The sequence below is a fragment of the Salvelinus namaycush genome, chromosome 3 (assembly GCF_016432855.1).
Source record: "Salvelinus namaycush isolate Seneca chromosome 3, SaNama_1.0, whole genome shotgun sequence".
Taxonomy (NCBI): domain Eukaryota; kingdom Metazoa; phylum Chordata; class Actinopteri; order Salmoniformes; family Salmonidae; genus Salvelinus; species Salvelinus namaycush.
The window spans coordinates 38,283,522-38,302,830 of record NC_052309.1 but is presented as its reverse complement, the minus strand read 5'-3'; the positions used below and the strand labels follow the sequence as shown (position 1 = coordinate 38,302,830).

At 42.1% G+C, this 19,309-nt stretch overlaps 1 protein-coding gene across 2 annotated transcripts in view; it reads right to left on the bottom strand.

Annotated features, from left to right (window-relative positions):
- Nucleotides 1-275: 275 nt before the first annotated feature.
- The window catches only part of cadm1a (cell adhesion molecule 1a), a 449,456-nt gene continuing 430,422 nt past the window's right edge, over nt 276-19,309 (bottom strand). For both annotated transcript variants that reach the window (XM_038976850.1, XM_038976842.1), the window contains 2 exons: nt 3,852-3,980; nt 276-2,980 (listed from right to left, as the gene is read on the bottom strand). In XM_038976850.1, coding sequence (XP_038832778.1) covers nt 2,862-2,980; nt 3,852-3,980 — 248 coding nt within the window. In that variant the 3' untranslated portion in view covers nt 276-2,861. The remainder of the gene's footprint in view (nt 2,981-3,851; nt 3,981-19,309) is intronic.

Sequence of the window (19,309 nt, the reverse complement as noted above, 5' to 3'; positions counted from 1 at the left end):
AAAAAACATTCTATACCTTTCTGGATTTTTCACATCCATCCAAATAGTTGTCCATCATCGAATTACATTTGATTTCAGTCTTCATATCACCGGTGTTAATTAGGTGCTCATACAAATTAACATTTGTTTTATGTCAACTATGCTCGAGGTGCATACTTTCCACAATACACTCCTGTTTCCTATTGGTTCTGAAAGTGGTCCCCATTCCAAACCACAACACACATAAGTAAAAGGTTAAAAAGCATAAACAAACATATATATCGACCCAGTCCACACAGCGGTGAGTACATTTAATAAAATCTCCACCTACAGAGAGTGAATAGATGTGTTCACTTGGTAAGAACATACTTTTTTAGGTCCAGTTTTGAATGGAAGCCACCACACTTTTTACCGAAGCGAAATAATGCTCAATGTTAAATACAAGTCACACAACCTCAATCTAAACGATGGTAACATTCTCTCTGTTGTTTGTTCCGTTTAAACAACAGAGGGAATCCAAAATGTTTCATATGATGTCACAGTCTAAAATGAAGCATTTAAACGAGTCAGGAAGCCACCGCTGTCCTGATAAACAAACAGCATTGTCGTCGTGGTACAGTGTTAAATCAGTGATAGCTCCTTTTCCAAGATATCATATTTGGAATATATGTCAAATCAAACATGAAAGCAACTTCACCTCTTCAACCTCATTGTCATATCAACCACCTCAGCAGGACAGTAACTAAATTGAACAGCAATGCTGACTGTGGTGATGTAGAAATGAAATGAAAAGTAATAGATAACAAAAAATGACTTTTGGCATTCCCCAATTCTCCCCCACTGGCCCTTTCAACATGGTCTCATCTTAAAGCTTAGGCAGGTCATTCACAAAGAAAGAAAATAGAAATGGTGCACACTCACATACATGTAATGTGGTGTTGACTGACTGTTTTGGCAAGTGAAAATTGTTGCATCATGACAAGACCATGTACAGTTCAGAGGCTGAGGTGTGATGGTAGTGGCATAAGGCCGTCTCCAGTGGTAATTCCTAGTGACACACACGCTCCTCAACTGTCATCACCCATTCAGGAGTGTTTCACAGTATGGAGTGACAAAACTCACAACAAACAGCTTGTGATAATCATAAAAACCACAAAATTATTCTGTCATGAAATTCCACTAGGATGTAAAAAATATTTCCTGGCACGTGTTGATGTATAATACATTGGTGTAAATTTATTGGCTGGACATAGTTTGTATATTGTTGAAACTACTGAACTGTTTTGTCTTGAAATCATATCCTTTGTAAAAATGTCTTAGATACAATGATTGTATGTTCTTTGCTCAGAAGCTATGTATCCCCTATTTATCACCATCTCCTTCAAAATCCTATAACCCTTTTACAGCTCTAGTTCTAATTTTACACACAAAGCTGGAAAAATACAACTAAATGTGTGATTTACCTGTTCAGTATATACCAAGATGAAGGTAGTATCACTTTATTAATGTTGATTGCAGTAAGTACCTCACAACCTAGATTGATATCTCTCTTATAATGAGAATATTCATCTTTGATAATCAACATTATAGTTTGGAGATGTCTTCCGGTCATTTCGCATTGAAATGAATCCTATCAGTATTACATAGTTTGTTTTTCCCCCTAACTATATTACAGCTTGGCTAAACTGAGGCATCTTGATTTAGAGACAAAGGGTGAGTACAACACCAAAGAAACCATTAAAAACAAATTATTTTTGTCAGATTCAAAAATCTGAATGAGAGAGGATGTAAAACCCAAAAATGTCATCACAAAAAAAGAAATGCCTGCCGGGCGATTGCGGTTCCATTCAGTGGAACAGAACAAAAACATAATTGTACAGAGAATAAAAGGTGAAAATAATGAATTGAAAATACCTCTAAGTTCAGCATAGCGAGGGTGAAATAATGTGCCTTCTACTTTCCTTATTCCAAATTGTGGCAATCTTTTAAATGCGCTGGCATATCTAATTTGAAAAACAAATTGAAGAGACAGAGGAAGGAATACAAGTGATCCACGGTGATGAGGAATTGGCCCCGATACAAAGAAAACAAGGACAGTTTTCGAGACCAATTGTCCTCTACTGTCTTCCTTTAGATTATATTTCTGTGTGTTTGTGTTTTGAAGAGGGGGGAGGGAGCACAATGTTATTTATGGGTAATAATATTTTCCTTATATTCATTTTTCGAATATGATACGTAAAGCGTTGGATGTGTTTTGGAGCTTTCAAAAGGTTTGGAAAAAAAGAAAGGTGGTGGTTGAGACCTGGCCTGCTCACAGTATAGTGGAAATAGGGTTCTTATGAGCTTTTGGTATGCAGGAGAGGACGTGTGTGCGAACACAGTGGGAGAGATGAACAGAGCCGCTGTGTAATTTTACCCTCATAGGAAAGCCAACAGCACAATGATAATGAAGAGAGTGGAAGAGGGAGGGTGGGGAGCAACAGGGCATGTTGATGGGGGGGGAAATAAAGAATGAATAGAAAATAAATTCAGAACAAGGCACAGAATTTTCTGCAAATGGTTGAACTAAACAAAATTCGTACCAGCAGTTTTGGGAGGTGTCGCATGGTGACGCTCTCTTCTACAGTGATTTCTGGCAACCCCCAAACCCCCCACCCTTACCAAAAACCTCCCCTCCCCATCTTTCCACCTTATACACACAAAACCGTTCCTCCTCAGCTGCAGAGACTGGACAATACATTGTTCAATCCCGGGCAATCACCCCTAAAACCAACCTACCCAACCTAATCCAACCAATTCTCAAACCCCAAGCAACCCCCCCTCCCCCCAACCCAAAGACAGCGTGGTGTTCCACAGAAAACAGTATTGGGGCCCTGTGATTTCTATATGTAGTACTCCTTCTTCTCGTCCGAGTTGTTGTGGCCCCCCTCTGCGTTGATAATGGCCGTGTCTGCATCTGCTGCATCGTCGGCTCCTTTAGCTTCATGCGTGAAGTAGGTACCTGAAGGGGGGGATGATAAAAATGGACACTTCATTGCTAAGCTCCTGAATTCCTACTCAAGTTTCCTTGACATTAAGAAGCAAATCATTGAACCAAAACAAACCATGAGGTTTATTGTAGAATATTTGATCTCATAAAATACATTATTAAAATATAATCATATTAAACTCATAATTATGTCCGTTGGCACACCAACACAAACTCTAATGGAAACTGTAACTTAAAAGTTATATATCAGCTGCTAAGTTTTTAATTCTTGTAGGTCAATTATTTATTTGCCACTGTAAACCATTACAAACAAATCATTTTTTTGTCATTTTTTGTTAATCCTTGCCTAGTTAAATAAAGGTTAAAAACCTCTCTGTTGGCATTCTTTGATTCACATTCAAGATTCGCACATGGATATACAGATTCTGCTTCAGCTCGACTCACAACTTCGAATTAACCTTGCCAAGTTCACCGAACGAGTGGGAATGAGCAATCCACTTCAAACTTCATTTCTGACAGGGATTATTCACATCCCAACAGTGTTGGGCCTGATAATGAAGGCGATAGCTCAGATCAAATGGAGAAGGGCAGGGAGTAATTTAGAATCAAAACCAAAACCATGTTCTGTACTCCAAAGACCACCCCTTCAAAAGTACAGTAGCCATAAAAGAGAAAAAAATCTGATTGGGCTCAGGCGGTATGGTAGAATTCCTAAAACAGTGTTCAGGGGGAGAGGGAAGTGGATTTTTGATAGCCCAGGACAATATTAGTATGATACTGAGTAAACAAAAACATGACATTATAGTGTGTCTGTGTACTTTCTAACCTTGTGATTCCACAGAGGTGCTTCTATAGATAGAAAACAAAAGGGTTTGTCACACACCTTTGTGTCTTGCAAAGTACCGTCCCAAAATGATGAGTAGACAGAGCATGGCAAAGACAACCACAGCCACCACTCCTCCAATGACTGCATGGTCGACCGCTCTCGGTGCTCCCTCTCCAGCTCTGGAATCTGTAAGTACAATAACAGAAACAGCTTTTAGAGAATCCACAAACAGTGCATGCTAATGGAGGACATCCCACCCACTTTGGTGGATTAAAGATCTACAAAGAAATAATGATAACATTAATCCTTCATAGTACATCATCAGCTACTCCAGCCTAAAATACACAAATGCTGTTTGCAGTTGGAAAAAAGGGCAAAATGAGAATTGTGAAACATTTCGGGAATCACAGCAATAAAGGCCATGAAGATTCTTTCTAAAACACACAATATTATTCAAGTAAAATGTATATTTTATATTCCAGCTTCCACCATAATGAAACTAAATATATAATGAACTGAATTATATAAAACGTCCAGAATGTGGTAAGAGTTTGGTTTGTTATGCAAAATTACTGTTTTTGGAGAACTGCTATACAAAATGAATTTACATATCACATAGCATGTTATCCAATTTACAGTAAGAGCATGCATAACTCTACTGTGGTTGGCAATTTAACGGAATGGCAGAAGAAGATAGTGGAACATTTAAACATGATTTATGAAGTGATACGGGTGGTTCTCAACTTCAATCTACCAGAGCAAGCACCGCTGTTCAAATAAATCTGGACCCTGCCCTGTCTCCAGTCAGAGCTATTGAAATACATTTAGCTTGCAACGACTAAAAGTGCAGTTTCCAGGCAATTTTTTTGAAAGATTTATACCAGTTTGGCCTGAAGAACAAGGCAGGCCTCAGAGGCTCCAAACCGTAATGATATGTGAAGGTTATTGATCATGTGTAGGGATCCATGACAACCAAAAGTTAATGGCGGTTTGTGGACTTGATTGGTTCTTCACGGCGCAAAGGAGGAAAATCTTTCATCAATAGCTCACACTCTGCTAGGAAATGATTTTGGGTGAGAGAATAGATAGGAGACCGGGGGCTTTCGACAAGACCTTACGTCATTGAGAGAGGGAAAAGTTTCAGATTCAATGAGGGATTATACATTTGTAAAAGTGAGGCTTTGGTAATAGCCTATGCCATATCACAGCTACATTCCCGTATACTGTATATCAAAGACTAACCGATTCGATTTTGTCATTCCGGGCATTTAATTCCAGACCTATGTATGTTTACAGGTGCATCATCTTCAAAGAGCTATCCCGAAAAGATAGGAAGGCTAGAGGGAATGGAGAAGGAAGGAAAACTGAACAACCGTCCTCTTTCCAATCGACTCACATCCACCGCACTCATCGCTAGCCTGAATCCCAGCTTAAGGAATTACTGGTTGGACTTGCCACAATTTATTAAAGGATAACGAAGAGAGAGAGAAGTCCATGCTGTTGGGCAACATGGCCACCCTCTTCCTTACCCAACTCACCTCATAAACAACTCACTGGTAATACTGGGGGGAGAGAACGGGAAGGGGGGAGAGAACGCCACAGTCACAGTGCTACCTGCCAAACTCAGCCAAACTCAACCAAACATTACTTGATAACCCTAATAGGTTATTTTGACTTCAGATTTCCTTTTTCCGCGCTGGGCAGATTCAATTAAAGTCTGCAGAAATCCTTCTGACACTTAATTCGCTCTTGTCAGGGAGGGCGGTAAAGACGTGCGCTAACACACTTTCCTATTAAGATGTTAATGTGGACTTGGGCTACGCCAGTCCGTGAGGCTGGGGGATAAACAGAGGCCTATGGAAATGTCAGGGAATTTTGCTCTCTCCCCTCCCCCTGAATAAAATGACTTCCTTTTTTTGTACTGGATGAGGGAGGAGAGGAGGTACTGGGTCCATGGTGGGTTTGACATCCCACTCAGTACTTGACACTAATTAACATAAACTGACAAATGGACTGGGCTAGGGGAACCGACTGTCGCCTCCCATCCTACATCGGGAGTGATCTGACCCCCAGTTGACCCCCACCCCTCCTTCGCCATCTCTGTCGGCCCACCCTCCCTTGCCAGCCTCAGTGCAGCGACTGTAGACAAATGACAGGGGGCTAGGGAACACAGGCAACAAAAATCTGACTGTAGATTGGAGTTTATGATGGAGCGAGGGGCGTCACTCAGGTCATAACGCAATCAGAAGAGGGGGAAATTGTAATTTGATAAAAAAGTCCACTGTGAACCAACATTGTTGCATTGTGTAATTTTAGAGAGGGCCAGATGGTTTGGAAATGAGTTGCTTCACTCTCATAACACAAACCAATGAACGCCTAATCTCATCCAGCCCATTCCGCCCCAGGAATATTCAATAATTCACAGAGAATTGGCATGGTAATGTAAACCCCTGAAATGTCCCTCCATCCAAATTGACTGCAATGAGTCACTTAATTATACCTATTGCATGGTGCTTATAGATGAGTCATTACCACCAACAACAATCCTTGTTAAACACTTAGGATTTAATGGTATAAAACTGGAGCAACGGAGCATCCGTTCCTTTCTATACTTCAAACAGATATTGGCGTTAACAAAAATATAACAAGGTGTATATTTTCAGTTGATTGACCCCAAAATCTTTAGGCAGATTAACCCTCCATCATGTGGGTTAATACCAAGACTTTATTCAATCAAAAACAGGTATAAGATAGTTTTCAGGGTGAGGCAACACAACAATTCTTCATGTGTTGCATGCTGGAAATTATATCCGGTTGACTTTTTTGTCTCACACAGTGCACCTGGTTTAAAATGAATCCAACTGTGCATTCTCGCAGCACAACAAAGTGTTGTTATGTCTAACCTAGAAACACCTGGTTCATGTTTTGTCTGAACAGGGCCCGAGTGTAAACGTCAGTAAAACCAAATGCTTTTGAAGCCGAAGTGCCAGCACCCAGTGAGCACAGCTAGGTACTCAGATCTCTTTATCCTCCATCACCCATCTTCTCCACAGGTGGCCCCCCCGTGGAGAGGGGAGATTGTTACAGACATGGCGAGATGGCACATTGGTGCTACCTGACAGCAGGTAATCAGGGGCGGACGTATTTCTCCATCCCCGGGCCTGGGGTGTTCCCCAGATTACTACCCAGATGCTGGAGCCCCCCAAGGCAACACACTAGGCTTTTTCACTCTGCATTGTTCTTATCCTCAGGCTATCTTAACCCTGGGCTAAGCTTTAGACCATACTTGTATTCCAAAGCACTGGGCTTACGGACCAACACACATTCTATCTCTGCCACGTGACCAATGTTAAGCAAATTATTTACACATTATTTCCTCTTGCTTCTAGCATTTTATTTTCAACAGTGATGGTTTGAATAAACCTTGCTGTCTGCCTGTCTGACCATGGAAACAATGTTTCACTTTTGACATATGATATCGCCCCTGTACAGTGAATGCTGTGCATGGACGAGACAAACTTCTCTGGTCCAGCCGAAATCATGCAACAATAATATTATCATGGATTCCTATATCCAATTAAATGTCAATAGAAAAGCTATGAAAACAGATGAACATGAAGCATTTGCTGCCCTTCTAGCTGGAGAGTTTGTGTCTTCAGTTGGCTAGCTAAGTGAGATGTTAGCCAGCCTGCAGAGCTATCATTTTTGTTAGCCATAGCAACCAATGTTTTTGCATGGATAAAAGTATTTGGTTTCCTTGTCAATTATTTGTCCTCAGATGGGAGTTCTATAAATGTACTTATTAAAATACCATGCAGAACGCATCACAGGCATCACAAGCATATGCAAATTAAGTGAAAGTACAGCTTTTGTGATTGGACAGTGAAAATTCTATGCCTTGTTCTTGACCCCATTTCACACGGGCTATTTTGGCACCATGTTTCTGGGGCTGCAGTACACTGCAGTATAACTGCAGTATGTGGCAAATACTGCATCCAAAATAACACCATTTTTTTTTTACTGTGGTAATTTTGCAGTGTAACTGCAGTTAGAGTGCAGTATAAATCAAATTTTATTTGTGTGTAGACTTTACTGTGAAATACTTACTTACAAGCCCTTAACCAACAATGCAGTTCAAGTAAAGTTAAGAAAATATTTACCAAGTAGACTAAAATAAAAAGTAATAATAAAAAGTAGCACAATAAGAATAACTAGGCTATATACAGGGGGCACCGATACAGCGTGCGGGGGTACAGGTTAGTTGATGTAATTTGTACATGTAGGTGGGGGTGAAGTGACTATGCATAGATAATAAACAGCGAGGAGCAGCCCGGTGGCGATTTGATTAATTGTTCAGGAGTCTTATGGCTTGGGGGTAGAAGCTGTTGAGGAGCCTTTTGGTCCTAGACTTGGCGCTCCGGTACCGCTTGCCGTGCGGTAGCAGAGACAACAGTCTATAACTTGGGTGACTGGAGTCTCTGACAATTTTACGGGCTTTCCTCTGAAACGCCTATTATATAGGTCCTGGATGGCAGGAAGCTTGACCCCAGTAATGTACTGGGCCGTTCGCACTACCCTCTATATCGCCTTACGGTCAGATGCCGAGCAGTTGCCATGCCAGGCGGTGATGCAACCGGTCAGGATGCTCTCGATGGAGCAGCTGGAGAAACTTTTGAGGATCTGGGGACCCATGCCAAATCTTTTCAGTCTTCTGAGGGGGAAAAGGTTTTGTCGTGTCCTCTTCACAACTGTCTTGGTATGTTTGGACCATGATAGTTCTTTGGTGACATGGACACCAAGGAACTTGAAACTCTCGACCCGCTCCACTACAGCCCTGTCGATGTTAATGGGGGCTTGTTCGGCCTGCCTTTTCCTGTAGTCTACGACCTTCGTCTTGCTCACATTGAGGGAGAGGTTGTTGTCCTGGTACCACACTGCCAGTTCTCTGACCTCCTCCCTATAGGCCGTCTCATCGTTGTCGCTGATCAGGCCTACCACTGTTGTGTCGTCAGCAAACGTAATGATGGTGCTGGAATCGTGTTTGGCACGCAGTCGTGGGTGAACAGGGAATACAGGAGGGGACTAAGTACACACCCCTGAGGGACCCCAGTGTTAAGGATCAGCATGGCAGACATGTTGTTGCCTAGTCTTACCACTTGGGAGCTGCCCGTCAGGATGTCCAGGATCCAGTTGCAGAGGGAGGTGTTTATTCCCAGAGTCCTTAGCTTAGGGATGAGCTTCGTGGGTACTATGGTGTTGAACGCTGAGCTGTAGTCAATGAACAGCATAGGTGTTCCTTTTGTCCAGGTGAGAAAGGGCAGTGTGGAGTTATTCTGCAATTACTGCGTCCAAAATACCAGTCGACTGCAGTTACTCCCCACTTTTACTGCAGTTTCAAAACTGTAATCTTTTTTTGTAAGGGTGGGCTAAGGTGCAGTGTAAACGTGCCTACTATGGGCCAACCTGGTGGGCCAGCCTGGTTACGCCACTTCGATACAGCTACGACCGGAAGTGACTTTTCGGAGCAGGTTAGGAGAGCATTTTGGCTAACCATAAGACTTTTCCTAACCCTTAAATCTAATTATTTTAACCTGCTACATTAATTATCCTAACCTACTGCCTATGTTCTCCTAAGCTGCTACCAAAGTCACGTCCAGTTGTAGTTGTATCGAAGTGTGTGAGTGAGTGTTGTGAGTGTTTTTAGGGAATCTCGGAAGGCCTGTCTCAAGCTCAACTAATCTCATGCATGTGTAACCGGTGTGAAATGGCTAGCTAGGTTGCGGGGTGCGCGTTAATAGCGTTTCAATTGGTGACGTCACTCGCGCTGAGACCTTGAAGTAGTTGTTCCCCTTGCTCTGCAAGGGCCGCGGCTTTTGTGGAGCGATGGGTAACGATGCGGTAACGATGGGTAACGAGGCAGTTGTAGATGTGTGCAGAGGGTCCCTGGTTCGAGCCCAGGTAGGGGCGAGGAGAGGGACGGAAGCTATACTGTTACATATGACGAGAGAAAGTGTCTGAGGTGGAAAGTTAGAATTGCATGCACATATACAGGCAAGGCTAAAAACAGGCCTCAAAAGCAGAATGATTTCAATGAATACTGTTTACCATTATGTCCAGAAAGGTGATATCTTATTGTGAACTGTACAAAGAAAGTGTTGAATAGATGGGAGCAAAACGAGGGAAAGTAAAGAATGAAAATTTGCAACCACCAACTTTTGCTTTTAGAAACATCTATGTAAATCTAAAGACAAGGATTATTTTCAGCTGCCAGAATACAACACTCAACCCAAGGAATGGTGATTTCTCTCCTTTGTATGGAGAAAGTGGTAGACAGACCGCCAATAGGGTAGTCTCTAGATCTCCATCAGACAACAACTGAAACTCTAAACTTGAGTACAAACACCCAAGTGACATTTAATTCTGGGTTGTCAAAGTCCAAGACAAAGACCTAAAGAGAAAGAAGAATAGGTCTCAACAAAGCACTGTGTGGATACAGGACCTTGGGGTTGAAGTGAAATACCAGTGTGAACACAGTCTTGATGAGGGGAAGGAAAGGATGACTCTCAGGGGGTGTCCATCTACAGACCACAGTGGGAGTGCTGTCATGCGGGGTTACTCTCAAACACGCTTTCCTGATAGAGTTGGTGACCGGCCCCTATAGGAAGTCACCCGCGGACAATGGAGTCACGTTTACACTCGCTGAGGGCTGGTTAGCTTGAGAGGGTCGAGGCACTCTGCCGTCCACACCTTTTGTAACCCGAGACACATCCTCCAACACTCAGAGAGGAAAACACAGACGTGATGGAGTCTATAGCGTTTTGCTGCTGTGATGTGGCGACGTGTCGTGTGTGAGTAGCAGCACCTTCCTGAGGTGTTCAACAACTTGGGATTATTTTGGACCAAAAACACCGCCAAAGAAGGAGCGTTCTTTTGAGATTGGTCCCCTCACGCTTTTTCCAGCGGGACACCGTGGGGTAATTTCCCTCCCTCTCTCTCTCTTGATCTATCCATCTATCTTGTCAGTGGGAAAGAAGAGAAAACAGAAGAATCTATGTCTATACTGTTTGCTGAGAATGTATTGTACCCAGTCACCCACACCTCCCTGTGGTTTCTTTACAGTCTAGGTTCTGATCTAGCCCAACACGCTCCAATTTACCACCAAACAACTTGAATGACAAACGCCCAAGCTATATACTAGAGTCCCACAGGGATCTGACTCTGTCCTCCCTGCTCTCCTTTCCCCCCGCATTCTCTCTTTCTCTCCATGACTGTTTTGCTAAGCGTCGCCAGAGGATAGAGAGGGTGAGTGTTTCCAGCCCTCTCCCAGTTGTTTGCTGTTTATGTGGAGAGATAGTGTTGGTTTTCTCTCCACCACCCCCATCCATCCCCGCTCTTGTGAGTGGAGCCTGTAGCCACACTTGATCTTGCTCTCAGAGTCAATTACTTCGCTTCCTTGGGATAAGGCTGCTGTTGTTTTTCAGTATCCGGGATCGGGGCGCTCATTGTCAAGTTCTAATAACTTTCTCAAATGAAGCACACGATAGCAATAGGCCTCGATGCTATCCTCTGGTGGACAATTAAAATGGTATTCAGTCTGGCCTATTGCCATCTCTCCTTGTTTTGTTGCCTTTTGACATTTAGGACGCACAAACAAACACACTCATATGAACTCTTTCAGTAAATCTCCACCAGGTATTTCAAACACATTAGCCGAGCCAATTTAATGAGCATCGCTCACTGAAATCAAGGATACTTGAAGTGTTTCTTTGAAAATATCCACTCTGTTTCAATATGCAACATTTGTGAATTACCGAGCCAATTTCTAGAAAGGCCACTCCAATAGTTTTTCAGCCTGCTTTTTTTTCAATGCTTATGGTAAACTGTTGCAAAATAAATAAATCCCAATCTGAGGTCACTAACTCTCTTGGTCCATAGACTACTCTAAAGTCTATAGTGATCCATACAATGAGGTAGCCTATATTTGCCATTTGTATGAACTATTCTAGAAAGGCTAGAGGCTAGCTTAAAGAGACGTAGCGTTATAGCGTGATTGACATTTAAAGGTAATTTCCCGATTGAGGAGCTGACATATGCAGCGTTTGCCGTGCGTGAGTGTGTGAGAGTGAATTTCTGTGAATTTGACTCTCTTATGAATGGTAAGTGTATGTGAATGTGCATGTGTGTTTCTAAGTCTCTGACTGAGTCTGTAAATATATGATTACATTTGTTGCTTTCTGTGGTATGGAAACTGCGTGCCCGATCATGGTGGTGTGTCGCTCTGGACTGTCATCCGCTGAGGTCTGTATGTGTGAATAATGAGAAGAAATAAGGAGGACATTTTCAGCTTTAATATCTCATGATTAGGGCCTAATTAGATGGCTCCACAAGGAGGCGAAGCACGGCAACAGGCCATCTTGGGCTCTGCTGGAGTGTGTGGCTGTGGTAGTGTCCACAGGGCAAAACATGTGTACAAGTGAGTGTATGTGGGACTACTAGATCATAACTCTGAAGTATGTTGTCAATTTTGTATATCACACAGGCGCAATGGTAATACTACATAGCAGCATGTTGATATATGTGTGCTATCCTTCTCAACGTCATACTTAAGCAGGTCTTATACGTTGAAGGTATAAGGTATGAAGGTCAGTGTTTTTACCAAACATCAATGTGCCGATAGAGGTTGAGGATTTGTGAAAAAACTAACTCACCGTGGAAATGTTCTGTTTCAAGTTTAACTTTACTTCCACTCGCATGGTGGTTGTCTTGGCATTAAAAAGAGTGCATCACAAGTCCAGTGTAATTGTATTAATTGTTTTCTCTCAGGTGCCACTTTTAAGATGGATGTGAATTTCCATCATTCCCATACATATTAAATAAAAAATGTGATTACTTTTATCCTTAAACACAGAAAATTTGTGCATTGTAATTTCAGAAAATGTCCATAACGCCTTCAGAAAGTATTCATACTCCTCGACTTATTCCACATTTTGTTGTGTTACAGCATGAATTCAAAATGCATAAAAAAAATATATATATTATTGTCCATCTACACACAATACCCCATAATGACAAAGTGAAAACATGTTTTTAGAAATGTTTGCAAATTAAACTCTTCAAGCAAATTGGTTGTCTTGTAATAGATTTTCAAGCCGATTTAAGGCAAAACCGTACCTAGGTCACTCAGGAACATTCAAGGTCGTCTTGGTGAGCAACTCTAGTGTATATTTGACCTTGTGCTTATTGTTATTGTCCTGCTGAAAGGTGAATTTGTCTCCCAGTGTCTGTTGGAAACCAGACTGAACCAGGTTTTCCTCTAGGATTTTAGTATTGTGGAGTAACTACAATGTTATTGATCCATCCTCAGTTTTCTCCTATGATAGCTATTAAACTTGGTAACTGTTTTAAAGTCACCATTGGCCTCATGGTGAAATCCCTTAACGGTTTTATTCCACTCTGGCAACTGAGTTAATTCTACTTTGACATTGTGGGGTATTGTGTGTAGGCTAGTAACTCAATCTCAATTTTATCATTTTCAGTCTGTAACAAAATGTGGAAAAAGTCTGGGGGTGTGAACACTTTCTGAAGGCACTGTATGTCTGCAGTAATTGTAGAATAATAGTGTTTCACAATATTTTTCCAACCCAAATTATTTTTGGCCCGACACAAAATTGCATCTGATGGTGCAGTCTTCCTATTTGTCAATAAAAGTATTTTCTTGTCGAATAGGAAGGCTGCACCCTCCCTGTCTTCTATCAGCGTAATTTAGAGGCATGGCCATCTCTTCACGAGCACAACCAATAATGGTTTTATTGTGAAGGTGTAGGCTACATTACATGGATTTATTAAACTTTTTAAAGTGTATATGTTCCAAAGGTTTGCATCAGTGGCTTGTATAGATGCCAGGAGATGCAAATGTGTTTATGTTAATTGACAATCAATTACTGTGAGACCGGCAGTTATTTGCTTGACAGTCATCGGCTGTCGAAATTTCGTGACCGCCACAGCCCTAGTTGAGACCTCACGCTGTTAAGATTTGAAAATTCAACAGTTGTATTGGAAGGGGTTGGCGCTGGGGGGCTGTGTGTGGTGTTGTCCTAGTTTCCTGGGGGGACTTCATTTTATATGTAGCTCCTTTAAGTACCACCATTTGAGTAAGTGTACGGTAAAGTCAGAGGCAGTTCAACAAAGAACAGTGAATTAAATGACACAGAGGAAATGGCTTAAAAAAACAAATTAACAAGAGGATTTGTCTCCGTGCGCAACTTGCCAGCGAACACATTTACCCAAACCACCAGCCGGGAAGATGTGTCTCTTTCCGCATTCTCTGAAATATAAATCATAACCTCCGAGAGCATGCGGAAACAAGGTGTCCACGTGCCAAACAAAGCACGTCGCCGTTTCACGAGTGCGATCAATTTGTAGGGGAGGAATGCCAACCCCTGGGGGACACACGAAAGTATCTCATTCAGATCAGGCAGCGGGCTGATCTGAATGACAGGAGATCTGCTAATTGGATCTTCTAATCTGGTAATTAAGCATTAGTGATTGCAGTGGTGCAGCTGTGCTGCCTGCGGATAGGAAGAAAATCAAAAGACAGCAGCATCAAGCAGGTGGGTGCCATACAAAGCTACATACATATAGTACATGTGTTACTGCATAGCCTCATTAGATATAACTGCATCACAACTGCACTGTCTCTGCTGTTAAAAAGCCCATTGAGACAATTTAATGATGTCAGTTTAATATTTTTGCCTCCTAGATAAAGCACTTGTAAATAAAGTAGCCCAGCTTAATACAAGTCCAGAAGCCTTTTGAGACAGAATGTGTGTGACTAGACATTGGTTACTGCTTGTTTAACTTGTAAGAAAGAACTTGTATACAAGTTGACAGACAGTCAGATGAGTGTGTGCCAAAAACTGAATTAGTTGGATGGTTTGATTCTTTGGAGTGAATTTATTTTAATTCTCACTACCCAACTAAATGTAACTAAATTCTGTTTCTACCTCCTTTACAGAAGAGAAAGCATCAATAACAGTGTATTCTCCTTTTTTATAAATATAGTGTTTATTTTCAATAACAATTAGCTATTTGAGATGTGTGTTCCAGATAGAGGAATCCCACTTGGCAAAAAGTGGTCGAATCAATGTTGTTTCCATGTCATTTCAACCCCAAAAATCTAAACGATGATGCATCAATGTGGAAAACTGATTGGACTTGCAAAAAAATCTACATAAGGGCATTTTGTAATTTTGTCACCCAACATTTAACCTAAATCCAATGACATGGTGACATTTTTTGTTCAATTCACGTTAATCGACAAATCAACAAAATGTAATTCAAAACTAGATGTTGAACTGACTTCTGTTCCCAGTGGGGTGTCTCATTTTATAAAATGACAAACGGTGATTATAATTAGCGATTACACTGCAGGATGGCCTATTGAAGACAACAACATGGATCTATTCACTAAATATCCTTGGCAGACCTCTGGGGTTGCTTTGGAAGGGTTTACAGTTAAACATATTAATAATCTAATTACTTCAAAAACACAAAACTCAGGTGAGGCTGAATAGAGAAAAAAAAACGAAATCAAAGTTATCATTTAATTTCCAAAATCATGATCTGGGATAGCTTTGCCATTTTGATCTAAATTGTTTAGTTAATACATTTAATCTGGGTGCCATGGTAACAGTAGACGGATAGGTGGAAGGCATGACGTCTCTCCAAAAGCTGTTTCAATCCATGGAAGAGTATTATTAGTGCGTGACTAAGGCTTCTCTATTATGAGATATGGGGATAGTGGGGAAAGGTGCAAATAATGTCAATTAATACCAAGTCTTTTATGGTTTTCCCTACACTTGTACAGCCATTATGTACATAATGAATGAGAAATTGGGTTCTGTGCTTTTCTATGAAGTCCCCTCTCCATTCACGGAGTTTGGGGTCGGGATTTTACTGAAAGAAAAAAGTATTTCACTCATTGTGAAAATGAACCAAGTTCTCTGAGTTGCATGCATCTTCTGTCTCTTAGGAAAGACCTACATTAATTTGGATGTTTTCAATAGAGCTCTCGGTATCTTGGCAACCATTTGAAATCCTCATCGAGACTTTGATATAATCATGGACGAAGAAAAATATAAACCCAACAAACATAACTGACAAATAAAATCTATGATTTTTATTTATTTCTTTTATTTCACCTTTATTTAACCAGGTAGGCTAGTTGAGAACAAGTTCTCATTTGCATGATCTCTAAACTAAGAAAGTTTGAATAAGAACTAGTTCATGGTTCTCTCCAAAACCACGTCCTAATGTATTCCAGCGGCCTACTATGTTTGCCAGGATGTTCAGAGGACTCGACAGGCCCAGAGACTCTGCAGCTCATCTCATAGATACACCGCCAGCCCTGTTAATGGGAGGCAGAGAAAAAAAAACCTGAACAGCGGAGCAATAACTGCTTTTGCTTCACCGTTTGCCCTTTCTTCTCCTCTACCGTCTGTTTATCGTCCCCTCTCCAATTCCCCACCCCTCTCTGTCACCAAGCTGCCCGGAGCCTTGTCATTACCGTATTGGCCGACAAACTCCCCAAGATTTATATTTACAGTAGCGAGGGTTGGACAGGAGTGGGCCGCCGGTGTGGCGTGGAGGCAGGGGAAGGAGAGGAGGGCAACCTTTACAAGCCGGTTAAACCAAATGGATTTTTAGCTTGACAGAGAGTGCCTGAGGAGTCTTTGTATCAGACAAACAAACCACCCCATTAAATTCCAGCTGCTTTAATGTAGTTGTGGGCAAAGAAAAAAAGAAAAGCAGAATATCCTGTGGCAAGTAAAGAATTAGGGACAGATGTTGTGGCAGGGCTCGGTTAAAATTGGACTCTGATGTTGCTTATTTTCTTAGTGAGTCAACATCTAGATCCCCCCCAATGTGTGTGTTGGGGTGCCACGTGTATATAACATGACAAAAAAAGAATTATGTAAATATGTGTAAACAACACAAGACACCACTGGGGACCATTTGTCCATTGTGCGAGAGCCAGGGGAAGTGAGTTTTGTCAGGGCTAATCCAGGATAAGATGTCCCTTCCAGGGAACGGTGCAAAGCCTGGGGCGAGCAGGTCCCGTTTCTCAAAAGCGTCCCTCATTTCCTGAGAAAAGACGGATAAAGGCTAATTCTTCTCCTTGGCTGCCATGGAAGCAGTCGACCCACACCGGCGAGCATACGCAGAGGTTCGCATTGACAGCCATCACCTTTGCCTCACTGCGGTGGTGGCCATGTAGAAGTACCCTCTGGGGAAAGGGTTCTACATGGAACCCAATAGGGTTCTACCTGGGACCAAAAGGAGTTGGTTCTTCAAAGGGTTATTCTACGGGGACAACCCTTTTAGGTTCTAGAAAGCATCTGTTTTTCTAAGAGTTTACAGCTGGTTGATGGCTTTGAGTTGGACAATGAAAACACCACAAAAAGCAGGCAAAAAAGTGGAAGGAATAAAATGTGGCAATGTGTCACGTTCCTGACCTGTTTTCTGTTGTTTTGTATGTGTTTAGTTGGTCAGGACGTGAGCTGGGTGGGAATTCTATGTTGTGTGTCTAGTTTGTCTGTTTCTATGTCCAGCCTAATATGGTTCTCAATCAGAGGCAGATGGTAATCGTTGTCCCTGATTGAGAATCATATATAGGAGGCTTGTTTTGTGTTGGGATTTTGTGGGTGTTTGTTTCCTGTCTCTGTGATTGTCTGCACCAGATAGGTCTGTGTCGGTTTTTGCACATTTGTTATTTTGTATTGTTGTTTGTAGTGTTTTACTTGTTCTTTATTAAACATGTTTAACACTAGCCGCGCTGCACTTTGGTCCTCTCCTTCACCCCTGGAAGAAAACCGTTACACAATGTATGAATGTCAGCCTAGCAGGGTGTTTTGATTTCCTAGCTGTAGGCCACTGTGAGCTGTCATTATCAGGTTTTTGGGTGATTTTCGGTCCCTTTCTGAGGACATACAGCACAATCCTGTAGTGCTTTCTTGGTGAGGCCATTGTTCACAAAGCACGCAGTGATAATGGAGTCCAGAGTGTCGAGAAGAGGTGATGTGTAATCCAAAACCTCACCTCAAAGGGGTCTCTGCTCTCATGTATATGAATTATGGGAAAATTTTGACATTAAAGAGCGTCTATTATCCCTCTATTCGACAGATCGGCTCATTTTTCAGCCAGTCAATGTACCGGTGCTTTAAAAGGCTTGTGACATTCAGAATGTACATTATTTATTTGCGGTGTAGAGCTTAAGAGCAAACCAAACCAACAAATTAAGGCAGATTTAGAAACACATTTCCTTCAAGAGGCCAAAACAAATCTTTACACCATGTAGAGAACTGAAACCACAAAAACTACTGGCTAAGAAGCCTTGCCAGAGAATTACAAACTGTACCTCTGTTTACCCAACATTTCAAACAGGGCCATAGAAGGGAAAATGGGAGAATAATTGAAGAAAATGGCTTAAATGAAGGGCCAGAGCCTTGGAAGATAGCATTTGGCGTGGGCTGCGAGCGATGGAGAGGAACTGCAGGTGACTGAGGAACTGTTGATTCAGTAGACGAAGCTAATTTCCACACTCATCTGCCCCGCTGCTAGAAATCACCCCCACTGATTCTCGCTTCCCGCCAACCACCAGGGCGTCTAGGCCCCAGACGACCCCTCGTGGTCCATTTAATTTCAGCCGAGGATGAGTTAGAGAGGGAGAAGAAGGAGGGGAAGAGGGTCCCTTTTTGGTTGTCTGCCTTAATAGTTTGCGATTCTCCTGGCTAATTACGGCAGCATATGCGCCTCACCTGAGAGAGCCCCACAAGTGGCAGGCTCACAGACACAACACGTGCTACAAACACACACAGAGCGTGCTCAAAATTACAAACGCATCTCACATGAAACCCACACAGACATGTACCATCAACATGCTACACTTATGCCATACGTATTCAGCTCACGTACACAAACATAGATACAGCTCTCACGACATACTTGCCATTTAAATGCATGGTGTGTCCACACAGTCTCTCCCACCTAATTTCCCACCCGTTAGCATGACTTCCAAAGCCAGTGGACTAAAGCTGTAATCAAGGAGTCAATGAAAACCCTGACAACTCCGACAGACCCGAGAAATAAACACACCGGGGGAAACAATAGGATGCGGCAAGTCTTGTGACGAATCCTCTAGGTGACTCAAAGTCGTGTTCCCGTAATTTACTGACCAGGTCTGAATATTAATGGCATACAAAGCCTAGTTTATAACTGATTGTGCCCACATTTTCAGATATGCATCTGTGTCTCTTATCTGTCCACTGTGTCTGCATTGCGACCAGATTTTCTGGTCCCTCCTTTATCTTTATTTATTTAAGACACATATTGATGCCATAAGTCAATGGTGCCACCTGTCAATGATTTTAGAAGGCGGGATAATGATGATTTAAATCAGGGGTGGGCAACTCCAGTCCTTGGGGGCCGGAGTGGTGTCACACTTTCCCCCCATCCCT